This window comes from Bicyclus anynana, chromosome 7 (assembly GCF_947172395.1).
Source record: "Bicyclus anynana chromosome 7, ilBicAnyn1.1, whole genome shotgun sequence".
Classification (NCBI taxonomy): domain Eukaryota; kingdom Metazoa; phylum Arthropoda; class Insecta; order Lepidoptera; family Nymphalidae; genus Bicyclus; species Bicyclus anynana.
The window spans coordinates 5,003,244-5,020,096 of record NC_069089.1 but is presented as its reverse complement, the minus strand read 5'-3'; the positions used below and the strand labels follow the sequence as shown (position 1 = coordinate 5,020,096).

At 39.7% G+C, this 16,853-nt stretch overlaps 1 protein-coding gene and 1 long non-coding RNA gene across 3 annotated transcripts in view; one reads left to right on the top strand and one right to left on the bottom strand.

The window, feature by feature from the left end:
• The window catches only part of LOC112048845 (rho GTPase-activating protein 100F), a 76,073-nt gene that overhangs the window by 48,904 nt on the left and 10,316 nt on the right, over positions 1-16,853 (top strand). The window contains exons 4-14 of one of the 2 annotated variants that reach the window (XM_052882483.1): positions 1,436-1,534; positions 9,568-9,726; positions 10,700-10,817; positions 11,711-11,840; positions 12,868-13,032; positions 13,779-13,919; positions 14,297-14,430; positions 14,671-15,136; positions 15,205-15,290; positions 15,716-15,843; positions 16,273-16,516. In XM_052882483.1, the coding sequence (XP_052738443.1) occupies positions 1,436-1,534; positions 9,568-9,726; positions 10,700-10,817; positions 11,711-11,840; positions 12,868-13,032; positions 13,779-13,919; positions 14,297-14,430; positions 14,671-15,136; positions 15,205-15,290; positions 15,716-15,843; positions 16,273-16,516 (1,870 nt within the window). Of the gene's footprint in view, positions 1-1,435; positions 1,535-9,567; positions 9,727-10,699; positions 10,818-11,710; positions 11,841-12,867; positions 13,033-13,778; positions 13,920-14,296; positions 14,431-14,670; positions 15,137-15,204; positions 15,291-15,691; positions 15,844-16,272; positions 16,517-16,853 lie in introns of both variants that reach the window. The other variant, XM_024086526.2, reaches the window with a different exon arrangement.
• On the bottom strand, positions 5,125-7,526 carry LOC128198229 (uncharacterized). Its single transcript, XR_008250957.1, has 3 exons — positions 7,067-7,526; positions 6,312-6,405; positions 5,125-5,554 (listed from the first exon to the last, which is right to left on the bottom strand). It is a non-coding gene; the product is annotated as an uncharacterized LOC128198229 (long non-coding RNA).

Here is a 16,853-nt window from a genome sequence, read left to right as displayed (position 1 = left end):
AAATCGAAAATAAGTAAAATTACTTTGGTTTCCTTATCTAAAACATTGAATTTTCATCATTTACAACTCAAAAGCAATTTCGCTGATGTTCACATTCCAATATCATTGAATCTAACGTTTAAATAAAATTGTTTGTAGCTTTTAATGCTTTAACAAACGCTAGAAATTTTAGAGTTCTATTTAATTTTTTTCTAGTTTTATTCTTTCTGTCGTTTTCTCGCAAAGTCTCACAAGTTTCAGCGCCTGTTACAATTCCCATCGGAACAAGTTAGCGTTAAGTATTTTCTAACATCGTACTATCTTCGTACAAAGATTGTATTTTATTTCTTACACACGATTGATTTTAGAACTTCTTTAGTGTGTGTGTGGGTGTGTGTACAATAATACATTCTACAAAGTTTAACATCATTATCACCACGCTGGCTAAATGCGGATTGGCAGATTTCACACATGTAGAGAATAGGGATGATGACAGTTTTTTAAATTGTATATAAATTAAGAGTATACTAATAGTAAAGCAATTTTGTAAAAGGAACAGGGTATCTGCGATCATTACTTTCGGAGCTACAGGGATTTAAAGAGTCAGATTTGCGGCGCTGCCGCGGATCCCTGAAAAACGCCCCATACAAAATGGCTCGAAAAAATGACGTCATAGGCAATGTAATGATCGTTAGATTTGTATGCACGTTCAAACAAAATTACTAATATCTTTGTTATTTGTGCGTTTATCCTTATAGTTCATGTATTAAAAAATGTCACATTTAATGTAAGGAAGCTAAAACTGTATGAATTTTCATCTGATTACGATAATTTTTTTTTAATAGTTTTTGAAATTTTATAATCTCATTTAATTGCAAATATCCAGACAATCTTTGCTTTGTATGTATAAATTAGTTAACATTGACCCTATTTACCTGAATGTATCATAAAAATCAATATATTCAAACCTAGTCATCATCCCCATTGAGAAAATTCTCATGAATGCAGGTTTCCTCACGATGTTTTTCCTTCACCGTTTGAGACACGTGATATTTAATTTCTTAAAATACACATAACTAAAAACTTGGAAGTGCATGCCCCGGACCGGATTCGAACCAACGCTCTCCGAATCGAATATATGCTATAAAATTTAATAAAAATAATAATTATTAAAAGATGAAACAGTAAAGGTTAACAGTGTACAACAAACAACAGTTAATAGATATTTTAGTGTTTATTTCATTTAATTTAATATTTAATTTATATAAATTATGTTAAACCATCAATGCAAGCCAAAAATGCGTCTGCCAAGTATGGTTTTTATTGGACAATGCGTGAAAATCTATAAATATTAGGTATACATAACATAACGGTCGATTTGCATGTTATTTTAGGTTACTGTGATTAGTTTAATAATTTTAAGATATATTTTTTTAACTTCTTACATGATTTTCAGGCGGTGGAGCGACGGGGTGAGATGATAGTAAGAATTCTGGAACTGAGACAAGTTGGCAGAAACAATATAGAAGCCGCCAAGAAATTCTTTGCTCTACAGGTCAGTAAACCTATTTTTTCAATGGCATGTTTGCCCTTGACAGCGATCTCACCTAATGATAAGTGACGATATCTGAGATGGAAGCGGGCTTATTCGGAAAGGGTACAAGTTTATTCTACCCAATAACCTTGACGTATTTTAACCCATAGCATCTTAACGGAACGCTAAAGCGCTTGGCGGTACGTCCTTACCGATAGGGTGGTAACAGCTACGGCCAATGCTTACCTTCATTTAAAACCAACCCTCTAGCTTCCGGTTTTAAGCCTAGCCTTATTAGCACATGGGGTAAGGGGCCGTACAAAAATAAAACCCGAGAGGACAAAGTCTGGGCATGTATCTACTACGTACGGTTGTCAAACCCAATTGTCAGCGAAGTTGGTGGTGTAAGACAGTTGGTCGTGTTCAAAGACGTAGGCTACACTTATTCTTAAATAAACACTACATAACGTAAGTATTTTGAATGTTTATCTCCCTTTTTGTAATGCACACGGATATTAAGAAAATTCCCTCCTCGGTGTCTGGTATAAGGGAGTGCAGAATCCATCTACGTAAATGCCTTTCATTTGAAATTATTGTGCCCTTGTGTGCTCTGAATCACTTACTTGCTACGAGAAAAATCGAGATTTTTAAATTTTTCGCGATTTTTGTTAATTTTCCATTTTTAATAACAATTCCAAAACAAACACCTATCTTTAAGTAAATATAAAATATAAAATATATTAGCAAATATAAAATTCCAATAATACTCGATGCGTCATTAGCGTTGAATTCCTACACCTCTGAGAAACCTTTCAAGGGAAAAAAGCGCCTTAAGTCAATAACGCCTTCACATGACTCACGGGATCCTTTGAGAGGAAATTTATTCACCGCCATTTGCTTTTTCTACCTTCGCATTTAATTTTATTCTAAACTAGCAGAACTCCACGGTTTCGCCCGCATAGTTCCATTTCTCATCTGAATACGGGGATAAATATATAGCCTTGTTATTCCTTGATAATGTAGCTATCAATTGGTGAAAGAATTATTTTTAAGCCTATTCAATACAAACAAATCTTTTCTCTTTATAATATTACTATGGACAAGCTAATGTCGTCACTTTTACTCGTTTTGTTGTTGTTAAACAGTTTGCTGGATTTTGGCAGCTCTTCTGAAAGTCTGAATAGTTGTGTAGCCAAAATTCAGCCTAAATAAACAGAGAGTCCCTAGAATTTTTCCGAGTAATACCTTTCTTCTTCTTCATAATTGAACGCTTTCTGTGCAATGCTCTTTGAGTAAAATAATCCGATTATAAATCTGACGACTTAAAAATCTATTCTATATCGTAAAAAAGTGTATTACTTTGCTAAATGCAATGAGTTCGGTTTAATTTATGTTAAATATATCACTGAGTCGTTTAAAAAAACAGGTAATTTTCCATGCTCCATTGACCCGAATACTGCTCGTAACCTAACAGAACGTTGAACGAGCTCACTCCAGACAACCCTATTGTTCCTGGCCTAGATCGCGTCGGCGGGAATGCGAACGCAATCTAGACTAGCATTGTTGGGATGTGCACTTCCAGTTCTCGTCCCTAGCTATGCATTGTGGAAGTCCTACCGTATTTCCGTGGTCGGCTCATGCAATGCGTCTGGGTTATCTGCATTGCTTATCAGCATTTTTGCAACGATGACATTTTGATTTTAAATTGTAATTTACGATTACGATATTTAATCTATGTACATTTTCTTTTGAATTACAAAGTAGGTATCATCGCATTATCCATTCAATTACTATATATTCTTAAGATATTACCAATCTAGACTAGCATTGTTGAGATGTGCTCTTCCAGTTCTCGTCCCTAGCTATGCATTGTGGAAGTCCTACCGTATTTCCGTGGTCGGCTCATGCAATGCGTCTGGGTTATCTGCATCGCTTATCAGCATTTTTGCAACGATGACATTTTGATTTTAAATTGTAATTTACGATTAGGTACGATATTTAATCTATGTACATTTTCTTTTGAATTACAAAGTAGATAAATGGTCGCATTCAATTACTCTATACTTTATGATATTAGCAATCTAGACTAGCATTGTTGAGATGTGCTCTTCCAGTTCTCGTCCCTAGCTATGCATTGTGGAAGTCCTACCGTATTTCCGTGGTCGGCTCATGCAATGCGTCTGGGTTATCTGCATTGCTTATCAGCATTTTTGCAACGATGACATTTTGATTTTAAATTGTAATTTACGATTACGATATTTAATCTATGTACATTTTCTTTTGAATTACAAAGTAGGTATCATCGCATTATCCATTCAATTACTATATATTCTTAAGATATTACCAATCTAGACTAGCATTGTTGAGATGTGCTCTTCCAGTTCTCGTCCCTAGCTATGCATTGTGGAAGTCCTACCGTATTTCCGTGGTCGGCTCATGCAATGCGTCTGGGTTATCTGCATCGCTTATCAGCATTTTTGCAACGATGACATTTTGATTTTAAATTGTAATTTACGATTAGGTACGATATTTAATCTATGTACATTTTCTTTTGAATTACAAAGTAGATAAATGGTCGCATTCAATTACTCTATACTTTATGATATTAGCAATCTAGACTAGCATTGTTGAGATGTGCTCTTCCAGTTCTCGTCCCTAGCTATGCATTGTAGAAGTCCTACCGTATTTCCGTGGTCGGCTCATGCAATGCGCCTGGGTTATCTGCATTGCTTATCAGCATTTTTGCAACGATGACATTTTGCTGTAGAACTGTAATTTACGGTTACGATATTAAATCTATTTACATTTTCTTTTGAATTACAAAGTAGGTATGGTCGCATGATCCATTCAATTACTCTGTACTTTTATGATATTATCTACTAATGATTGTAGGTTACCTATATAAGCCATATTTGAAAGCGACATTAAATTCTAATCATCCATCAGCATCAGTGAACTAATAACCATTATTTGTGTACTACTTAAACAACAATGTTTACTAGTACCGAGTACTACTGGTTTAATATGTTCAAAAATATTTGTGCATAATTTTGGGAATATGTCGGTATTTAAGTTTTATCATACCTAGATATATGATTTTCAGTAACGCATTTTAGAATAGAGTAACCCTGCGACATACGTTGCACATTTGGGGGTCATCTCCTCCCGAGAGTGTCGGGTGGGGGTACGGGCCTCGAGGCTTGGCCTCCTTGCCCGAGTAAGACGCGGGGGAACTAGCTCCCCCGGTGATATCTTCCATCATTGGCCTAGGCATCTTGGCCTATGAGTTGATTTTGTTAAGGGCTTAGCTTGCGTCGTAAAGTCAGTTTTCACAAAACCCGCAGGAACCATGAAAAAGTATTTAATAACCTATATATTACTTAATAACATATAGATTACTTTTACAATAAATAACTCTTTTGTCGTCTAGTGACAGTCCCGTTAATATCAATTAATAGCCGTTTCAACGATTAGCCCGGAAAAACAACCAGACAGAAAATTAAAAAAAAAAGTCCATTTATGTTTTAATATCGTGTAAATAACTATAAGCACTTGAGAAAACACACTTTACTTTGAAATCACTGACAGACAATTCAGTTTTATTTATCCGGGTTAAACTATTATTCATTGAGTATTGATGAATAATATCTATACTAATATTGTTAACGACGCGTATTAATAATATTATGTACCTAAATGTATTATGTATATAGTTTAAATAAATGGTGAAATGGAACGCGTGTGGTGACAGCAAACGTCACTTAATGTCAGAAAAATCAAAACGTCACTCGTTGACAACCAATTTGAAAACCAACGACTCTTACTTCACCCGAGCAACGGTCACCACACACGTATCCAAAGAAATAAGCCGATTTTACCAAAAGCTGTGTTTTATTAAGCCTGGCCCTTACAAAGTGGTCTTCGAGCCAAATCTTGAGCCGATATATATAAAAGGTATGTTTCAAACTCCGCCGCCAAGCATCATGGCAAATCCTGCGCGTACCGAAGGAAGGCAGGAACGGGAGCAGAAACACCGCGACACTGAAATCGAAAGGCAAGTTCTCATTAAAGAGGAAATCCGGAAAAGACTCTTTGATTTCGCAGAAGCGGGCCCTAGTGGCCCAAGCAACATATCAGTTGCACGTAGCAGGGCTTCTGCACATTCAAAGCGGTCCTCAGCCTCCATCCGGGCGAAAAAGGCACAGCTGGAGCTAGCGGCAGCGGAGGCAAAAGCTCGCATTGATAAAGAACTAATAAATAAAAGGTTAGAAGCTGAAGTAGCGGCGCTAGATGACGAAGATGAATACAGTCCACAAGATGAGGTGCGTACTACTAGTAATGTAGAGGAATGGCTAGACCGTAGCCAGCAGGAGCAGGCAGCACGGCCCGCTGTACACGAGCCGTGCCCGCCCGTCGCAGCAAGCGGCGGCACTGAAGGGACGCTCCAGACGCTGGCCACAGCTATAAAGGATATGGCAGCCCTTTCTCTGCGCAACGCCCCAAGCAACATCAGCCGTAACAGCTTGCAAAAAGAGCTACCGGTATTTATGGGTGACCCGATGGAGTGGCTCCATTTTAAGCAGGCATATGACGAGTCCACGCAGGTTTGCAGTTTCAGCGAAAAAGAAAATCTATGGAGACTGCGGAGCTGCCTACGCGGACCGGCCAAGGAGGCGGTCACGGCGTTATTAATTGGAGCCACAACCCCCGACAAAATAATGTCGGCGCTGGAATTACAGTTTGGCAACCCAAATATAATTATTTCCAGAATAATAATGGATGTACAAAAATTACCCACCTTAGCAGACGAATATCATAAAGATATAGTCAAGTTCGCGGTCAAAATCCAGAACTTCGTGGCAGCAGTCGTCGCGATCGGAGAGGATGAGTACCTGAAAAACATGAACATCATATCGGCCGTATTAGCTAAGTTCCCGACGGTCCTGTTAGCAAAATGGACGGACTACAGTTATCCGCGAATTATAGACGGAACAAAACCTAAGCTCGTCATACTATCCGAGTTTTTAACGGACGAAGCAGTCAAAACAACAACAACCGCAAGTATTATTAATTACATTAAGCCCGAGCACAGTTATTTCAAAAGAAAACCATACGCCGAAAACTACACGAAGTCGCATAACGTATTAGTACAAAGCGAGTCTAACACAAATGTAATAATAAAATGCAGCTACTGTAACGATCGCGGTGGGTCCAAAGTCCACAATCTACCGGACTGCAAATTATTTAAGAAGGCACTACGCAAGGATCGCTGGCATCACGTGAAACGATATCGTTTATGTTTTCAATGTCTTGCACCTATTAAGCACGACAGAGACCATTGCCCGGCGCCTAGGTGCGACAAGGACGGCTGCGGTAAGGCGCACCACCGATTATTGCACTACGATAACCACAATTTACGAAATGAAAACATCACGGCCGCGCCTGAGTCAGAGTTTCGATCGAACGACAGCGAGATGAACACGGAAGCGCAGCAAGTAACACACATTATGAATAGTCGTAATGTACTTCTAAAGGTAGTAACTTTGCACATACATGGACCGAGCGGAACCGAGACTACAAGCGCGTTACTCGACGACGGATCAACTGTCACACTAATAAACTCGGAGCTGGCGGCGCGCGTTGGTTTACACGGACGTCACACAAAGATGCGCGTGTGTGGCGCATGGAACAATGCAATAGAATGCGACAGCGAGTCACTGAAATTTACTGTGACAAACAGAGACGGCCAACTATATTCGCTAACGGGAAATAGTGTAGACAACTTGAGTTTACCTGCGCAAGATTCCTCGAATTTATGCATTACGCGATACGATTATTTATCTGAAGTAAAAAATAAAATTAATCTCGCACATTATAAGCCCGAAATATTGATAGGGCAAGATAATTATCATTTATTATTACCACTACAAGTAGTTGAAGGCAAAGCAGGAGAACCTTTTGCAACACTTACGCCGCTTGGGTGGTGTATCCATGGTCAGACCAGCGCAACCTCATGCAGCTCACTGCATTCATCCCTCCTTCTCAGCTCGAATCACAGGAATACAAGATACAATATAGAAAATGAATACTTACCTCCCGAGATTCATGAAGAGGTACGGCAGTTATGCGCGATTGAACCTTTAAGTATAACCGCTGAGCCGCGAGAGAACTCCGATGACCTGCAGGCTAGGGCTCATCTGGAACCAACCTGTAAACCGTGGACCGAATGGTTAAAGTTGTTAAAATGCATCGATAAGATGTACCTACCGCGTCACAATCGCGCGGCCGCGCGCGCGAGCGAGATGGAGAACGCAGTGAATGTTGCACCGAACAGTGTAAGCGATGCCTACTCGGAACTAGATTTACATGTTTTTACTGAGGCGTCAATAAAAGCGATATGCGCCGTCGCATACTGGAGTTGGGAAGAAAACAAAATAATACGCGTTGCCTTCTTTGCGAGTAAACTTAAGTCAGCACTAGTAAAACAATTACTGTCGCTTTCCCGGCTAGAATTTAAAGCTGTCGTTATAAGAGCTAGATTGGCGGAAACAATAATTAAACCGCACAGAAAATATTTTTGGAGCGATTCTACTAGTGTATTACACTGGATAAAAAATAGCGCGCGAAATTATAAAATGTTCATAGCACACCGCTTAGGAGAAACAGGCGAACTTACCCGGGCAAGCGAATGGCGTTATATACCCACAAAGCTGATCGTCGCCGACGCAGCTACTGCAGAAGTGCTAACTTATTTTCTATGTTGCGATGCGAATAAATGGCCTGAAGATTTGGTGACTGGTACTGAAACAGAGCAAATGTATAACACAGAATGTGTAACTACGATTATGATAGAAAATAAGTTTAATTGCTTACCTGCCTGTCCCGATCCTGAGAGGTTCTTTTCTTGTCTACGGCTGTTGAAATCTACATACATGGCGTTGGCTTTCCAACATAAAATATGTAAAAAGCTTACCGGTGAAATAGATGGTGTCAAGATGGCGCGAGTGGAGCTGATGTTGATGCTGTACGCACAAGCTCAGTCGTTTGCTGAAGACCTGGAACACCTGAAAAAAGAAAACATTTTAGAAAAGAAAAATAAATTACTTACCTTAACACCATTCTTTGACGAGCAAGGCATTCATCGAGTGGGTGGCTGCATCGACGCTGCACCTGGAATCCCAAGAGAAGTCAAGCAACCGGACGGGCGTCATCCTGGAATTACGTGGACCTTCACAGCCCCAAGCCAACAAGCCCTGAAAGAAGAGGTTCTGCTCACGCTGATAGCGGAGGTGGAGCAGATTGTCAACAGCCGGCCACTTACTTACCCGCCGCGGCAGAAGCCATCACGTCTAATCATTTCATTCTAGGTACCTCGTCAAACCTTCCCGTACTGCGGGAGTGCAACAACTCTGGCAGGTTCCTGGGGAGGCAGTGGCGCACATTCTCCAGCTCCTGGCTGACCACTTCTGGACTTGCGGGCGAAGTCGGGGCTGCTAAGGCGACTGGTGGCACGCGTCGCAATATTACCAGTGAGGAGCGAGTGCTAAAGCGCACTGGGGTGGAGAGTGTTAACGACGCGTATTAATAATATTATGTACCTAAATGTATTATGTATATAGTTTAAATAAATGGTGAAATGGAACGCGTGTGGTGACAGCAAACGTCACTTAATGTCAGAAAAATCAAAACGTCACTCGTTGACAACCAATTTGAAAACCAACGACTCTTACTTCACCCGAGCAACGGTCACCACACACGTATCCAAAGAAATAAGCCGATTTTACCAAAAGCTGTGTTTTATTAAGCCTGGCCCTTACAAATATTATAAAGCTGAAGAGTTTGTTTGTTTGTTTGTTTGATTGATTGAACGTGCTAATCTCACGAACTACTAGTCTGATTTGAAAAATTCTTTCAGTGTTAGATAGCCCATTTATCGAGAAAGGCTATACGCTTTATATTATCCCCGTATTCCTACGGGAACGGGAACCACGCAGGTGAAACCGCGTCAGCTAGTTAATTTATAAAAAGACTTACAAGGCTGTGTTTTGCTACAGGATGCCCGCCACATAGTTCAACTAGTGGAAATCGTCAAACGTCCCGGTCAAACCTTGGGCCTGTACATCAGAGAAGGAGACGGCGGCGCGCGCACCGACGGCGTCTTCATATCGCGAATAGCCCTCGAATCAGCGGTGTATAACAGCGGCTGTTTGAAGGTTTGTAAAACTTCACTGGGATTAGAAATGATAACATTTATGTTGGTCTTCAATATTATTTATTATACCATAGCACTACTGAGAAACATTACACTATATATCACTACTACAATAACTTGATACTGGTTAACTCTGCGATAGCTATCGAAATACTACTTCTACTTTCCCTGATGAAGACGAGTTCTTGGACATGGGTTTTTTAACTCACGATTTCGGAGGCGCCCGGACTGATACACTCAGATCACCCTTTCCAAACGGCCTCCAAGTCGAGGTCAGAGTCTCAAAGTCGTTCCGCCGATTTACTCTGCTTCTTCCTTCGCCTTCGGGCCCCATCAGGCGATGCTTCTGCGCTCGCCCAAACGCTCGCTCGTCCCATTAAGGAGCCTACGGCACTTACACAATCAGGAAAAAAAAAACTACTTCTACTTCTAGAATCGCAGAACAAATGTCGTATTGTCTTTAGCCGTAGTAGAAGATTTCCTGGCCAAACTATTATTAACCACTATTAACTGTCATTATTGATAGTTTGGACCGGAGTATTCGAGGCAACCAGACTCGCAACATATTTTTTAACATCCTAATTTTGATATAAAACACTTATCGTCCATTAATCAGATGGGTGGAGGTCGTTTCTAATACACGAATCTTAGACTATCCTAAATTACCTTAGTTACCTGTTGAATTTGTATAACGATTAAAACGTTAATCATTGAATAACTTAGATATTAATTAAATACTTATATAAGTTAATTAAAACTTCCTATCAACATACATCACGAGATATTTTGTAACCATAGATAGTCACGAAGTAATGTTAGGCGGTTCTGTGCTGACCGAGGAGTTGGGAGAGGATATTTTAGTCAGTGCAAGTCGGAAATCCCCTGCCTGACGTCAGAAGTCCGTAGGGATTTCCTCCCGGTGAAAAAAAGATAGTATCATGACTTTCATGACAACTAATTAAAATTGTTAACAGGTCGGAGACGAGATCTTGGCTGTAAACCTGGTGGATGTACGGAGAATGTCTCTCGATGACGTGGTCATCATCATGTCAATACCGCGCCGTTTGTTGCTGTGTACAAGACAAAGGAAAGGTAAATCTTGAACCTTTCCTTCCTTTACCTTGAACCGCTCTTTCACCGCAATTCTGTCATCAGGGGTTGCCTGTTAGATATTGCCTTTTTATATTTAAATTAATGTAATATTGTGTGCAACAAAGCATTTCTTCTTTTCGTTTTCATGTTATTGAAGGGAAACCGAAATCATAATTTTCTAAATCAATTTTGATTGTAATAAAGTTGTTTACCATTTTTAATTAGTAGAGGCGAGAACATACCTATCTGTCAGTTTTAACTACGCAGTTTTTACTGTACAGTTTAATCTAATCGCAATTTCAAACAAAATCATTAGAGAAAAATGTACAGTTAAAACTGTACAAATGGACGATTTACCTGAATAGTTCGACTGATCAGTTAAAACTGTAGCCCGTATGTTCAGTTAATATGTACGTGTGTAGTTTCCGTCAGTTAAAAACTGAACAGTTATTTCTAATGATTTTGATTTTCAAAATTTCGATTAGATAAAACTGTACCTACACTACGCAGTACGAAGCACTACTACGCAGTTAAAACTGATGGTCTGTATCACGGGTAAGACTATTTAAAAAAAATATGCGACTTTATTGAAAAGTTAAAATTTTTTTCAAAATATTTTCGTTTTTGCGATTTTCAAAACGAATTGACGTAATTTTACATGAAGTAGCGTTAGTATAGTAGTGGTAGTAAGTAAACATTATTTTAACTAAAATCAACGCAATTTCGTTAAAATTATCCAAAAATGAATGATGAAAGACGATGTAGTACCTATCTCAGGCTTTGACGATTCAACGATACATAATAGATATGCAGAGATACATAATAGATAGGATGGACTGAAAGAGATAGCTTAATTAATGATGTAATCTTAATATTTTCCTGGTTGATTTCAGGAAAATCAGGCCCTGGCTCACCGTCGCTGCCGCGTACGGAACACAAGCCTCCGCCAGTTGTTGTGTTGAAGAGAGATTGCCGAGACGATGATGACCGAGATCGTGACCGATTGGACGGGCTGTATTCACAGTAAATATAACTCATCATTATTATTATTCTAGTAGCGGAAGCCCGCGACTTCGTCCGCGTGGAATTCAAGTTATCACAAGTCCCGCGGGAATTGTGAATTATTCCGGGACAAAAAGCATGTAACACATACTTTTTGTCCCGGAATAATTCAGAGTAAAATCTATTTCCATTCCAAATTTCAGCCAAATCGCTTCAGTAGCGGCGGTGCAAATCATGAACAAAACAAATTTTTGCCTTTATTTGTATAGTGTGATTTTAATAGCCCGCTACAGGGTCAGGCCCTCATTGTAGAAAGTATATGGAGCTTAGACCCACCACGCTGTTTTGATGTATGCTTGTGTATGAGATTTCATCATTTTATTATTCCTGAGGTAGTAAGTATTCTTAACTAGCAGTTCTTCGCGGTTTCACGCGCAGATCCAATTTCTATGGAAATATCGATGCTTAAGTATGTGATACACCCGATTAAAATCTATCTCTGTACCAAATTTCATCCAGATTTGTTCAGCTTTTGAGCCTTGATTAACTAAAAACGTATATAATTCAGCTTACCTACTGAAAATTTCCAATTTTCTGAGTAGTCTTTCTAATATTTCGTTTCTTTAAGTACTTCCTTATTGAAAAGTGTTGTGAAACAAAAAACAAATAAAAAGTTTGTTATTATTGTTGTTAACTCTACCTACTTACTTGAGGAAGCACAATTAGTTTGAAATTACAGAAATACTCGTATACTTCAATTTTATTTATTTTTATGCTTTTTAATTTAATTTAATTTTGGCTGGTGGGAGGCCGCCGGCCGTGGCTAGTTACCATTAAATAGACAAAGACGTACCGCCAAGCGATTCAGCGATCCGGTACGATATCGTGTAGAAATTGAAAAGGGTGTGAATTTTCATCCTCCTCCAAACAAGTAACTCGCTTTCAGCTTAGATTCCATCATCACTTACCATGAGGTGAGATTGTAGTCAAGGGCTAACTTGTAATATGCATTTTGGGAGTTCAACAACCTTGTTAATATGTGTTTCAGACATGGCACTCTACGTTCGACGGGAGCACCAGGCAGCACCGTGCGACCGGTCGGCGACGGCAGAGAAGAGAGGAGTCGTATGCAGCTCGGAGCTCTGTCGCCGGACTCCACTCCTCTAGACCTTTACTACAACTCTAGACCACCTTCAGACCACTCCACTTGGAGGTATTCATGAAAACTTACATTTTTAATGTATAAAAATACGCATTTTTTATATGAGATGATTGTAGTAGGGGAGTCGAAGAGGGGATTTTTCTCGTTACTCGAGCGCGTCAGATAACATATACCTTGCACTTTGTTGAGTACCTCCACCAAGTATGAGCCTTTAATATTGGTGGGTAGGTTCGAAGGACAACAATAAAAAAACTTAATTCCGAAATACTTAACCAGTACGTCAGACTATACGTACATTACTTAATTACTAATAGGTGTGCATTTCGAAAATTTAACGATTTGAGCGTAATTTATTGGAATGGCAGCGTCCAAAAATTCCAAAATAAAACCCTTATATTTTAGTTCTCGAGTTACGAGCGCGATTATTTTTTTACTTACTTTAGGGAATTAAATCTCTTAATTAATCGCAAAATTTAGTGACAATTTCAGTAAGCCAAAATAATTAAAATTGCTTTTAAAGTCTGTAGTTACCAGTTTCCACTGCTAAAAGCGAAAAAAGTAAATACCTTATTCTTCCTATCATTTAATCTACCAAATGTAATCGGTCCCCATGACACTTATGTAACTGCAAATTTAGCATCCCGGGCTCCCCTACTATAAAGTAAAACCACGCACAACTTTTTATAGAGTAGTCCAATTTTGATAATCCTTTTTTATTAGGCATACCTCGAAGTTAGCCAAATATAAATTTGATAAAAAGTGATAACCCGTTTCATTGTATTACGTGATGTCAACAGCTATAGACCGCCGCCGCCAGTGATAACGGAGCAACCAAAATCACAAGCTACACATTTCGTGCCGTACGAACGTTCATATCCCAACACATTAGAGAGTTTAGCAGAAAAAGTGCACTCTTTCTACCCATCGGAAAGTGGAAGGTAAAAATATTACAATTATAAATACACACATACATACATACTACGCTAAGCTCGGATTTTCATTACCCAGTAGCCCTGTTAGATACCAGAATCCAGAGTTTTTGTAAATATAAAAGTTGAGCATCTCATCAAGATGAAGCTACTCACGGGAAATTAATTGGATAGTAATCAATCGTAAAAATGTTTTGACCAATATTCCCATTCCCCTCCAAGTTGTTGGAAAAAATCTTCCTGAGTGAAATTTTTTTTTTATTCTTTACAAATTTAGCCCTTGACTGCAATCTCGCCTGATGGCGAGACTGCAATAGTAAGTGATGATGCATTTTTTATGCAACATTATTCAATTAATCAAATATACAGCGTCTTCCTTTTTTCAGCTCTCGTTTTGGAGGTAGAGTACCACGGTCGGGATCAGAACAACAACTACCAAGAGCTGAGACACATTCTGATTTTGGAAGACATTCGTTACTGCGTTCTAGTTTGAAAGCCTCCACCGCGGGACCTGGTGCTGGTATGTCTTCAAACAAAGCATATACTATTTTACTATACTGCGCCCGCGACTTCCTCCCGTGGAATTCAGTTTTTCTCGAATCCCGCGTTTTCTGGGCCTAAAAAAAGCCTATATTATACTCAATAAACTCCTCTATGTCCCAGTGAAAGTTCCATTAAAATCAACCCAGCCGTTCCAAAGATTAGCCCGGACAAACAAAGTATGTCCAACATGATTATAATTCTTATTATATTGTTCCAGCTTCAAGTTTAACGAGATACGGACAACGTTATGGTGGAGTAGGTATGCCAGGATCTGGTCTACCAAGCAGCAGTCTCACCGCCACCGCCCTTGGAGGAGCAGGGCTTGGACATGGATTACCTTCAGGCTTATCCAGTACTGGTCTCAGTGGCTTAACCGGTTCGAGTTTAGTGGGATCAGGCTTAACGAGTTCGGGACTCGGCACAGGATTATCGGGAACTGGATTGAGTTCTGCTCTTGGAGGAGGTTATGGAACCACAGGTTTGGGATTACCATCATACGGTAGCAAATTCGGAACAACCAGAAGGAATCGTAGCTTGGACTATTCGTCTGACACAGAAGCGACTGCCCCAACTAGGACTCCCTATTATTCAGGACTAAGTGGATACAGAAGTAGTACGTTAGGAAGAGATATTGGATCGAAGTTTAACTCCTTACCACGAGACGTCAGAGGAACTGGTCAAAGGTGAGACCAAATTTTTCAATGAATAGTATTATGTTGATGCTTTATAACTCTTTGTGCTCTGCTCTCAGACTGGGATTATCAAGACGAGCTGGGAGTGTGCTTCAAGATGAGCCGGAACCTTTATCTTCGCGGTTGGACTTACGCTCTTCTAGAGGTTAGTTTATAATTTTTTAGCATAATTTTCATGCTTTTTTCTGATAGTGTAAGTGCCGTAGGCTCTTTAATGGGACCTCAGCGGCGTCACCGGGGATTTGGGAGAACGCAGCAGTGGTTTGATGAGTCTCGAAGGCAGGAGCAGAAGTGATGGGTAAAATGAATTTTTAAGGGACTCTCCTCTGAGACTCTAACCTCGGCATAAAGAGCTGGTCGAGAAGGGTTTCTCAGCCTGATTGTATCAATCAATCCAGACACCACCGTGACTGTGGATGCATCCCACGTCCGGATTTTTTCATAATTTTGTGAATGAAGTCTAGTATTTATTCCATTTCCATGTTTCGTTAGTTACATCAGATAATGTTTAGTTGATTTCTATGTTATGTAAAGAATTGTGTTCAGGTCGACTGCCCTCCTCTCCCTCAGTGTTCACCTCAGACGAGTACCGGGCGTGGCTCTCCCGCGCGCCCTCTACCAGCGCACTGTACGAGTCTCTTCGCCCAAGACTACCTACGCACTACTCTGCTGAGAATATACATGATGCTCTTAAAAATGTAAGTGAAATTGTAAAACAGGTTTCAATCAGTACAGGTAACTTAGAAATCGTTCGTTAAAAGGCGATACAATATCGATGGTTATAGTAGAGCTTTTGTAACAGCTCGTCAGAAGAATTACTACTTCTATGCGTATTTCTCCTGCCAAAGAACATTGTTGTGTACCTGGTGTGAAAGGTATGGTTGTCAGAGCACATGTGGCTCAAAACCTTACGCTTCAGGTGGATATACACAGGGCAGCACTGACGTGTTTTTAGCAGAATTATAGAAAATCCATGAGATAGGCATTTGCTTGGTCCATCAATTATATTTATAAATGAACAAGAAAAAATCGACATATATCTTGAACAGAAAAAGACATTCTTTCAATTGCAAAAGAAGTCTTGAGATACGAGTATGTCGTGGTACGTCTTTAGTCTATATTTTTAGATGGAGAGCGGCAGTCGTTTTGGATCATCTCTTGGATTGGCCAGTCGTCGCATAGAAAGACCGCGTCACTTACCAGCGCGATCGCTGTCATCGCAACAGTTGGGGCCTACAGCGAGCGGTTCACCCTCGGCTCGCCGTGTTAGACAGCTGCTGGAACTGGGCTCCAAGTTTACTTGTCCTAACCCCAGTCCAGTGCCAACGCCAGGCTCGCGACATCAACGCCATCTGGACATTAATCCCAATGGTAACCAATCTGATAATCTCCTACGATACCTGTTTGTAAGAAGTCATAAAATTATAAATGCTAAGTAACCCCTGACACAAAAAATACTCTAAAAAAAGAAGAGCTTTCAGCTTCGATCATTTATATAAGTAGTCATTGAAACTATTCCTCCGATCTTAAACACGGTATTAATTTCATCACACACACACTAATTTCATCATTGAGTAATTAAGCATCCCACAGACTATAATTATAATTCATCAAAATCAGCTCAAGGGAAAAATGGTTTGAAAATACCGCTGAAGCAATACTACTTGATAACAGTATGACATTTGTTGTTTCAGCATTCCAGTAGATA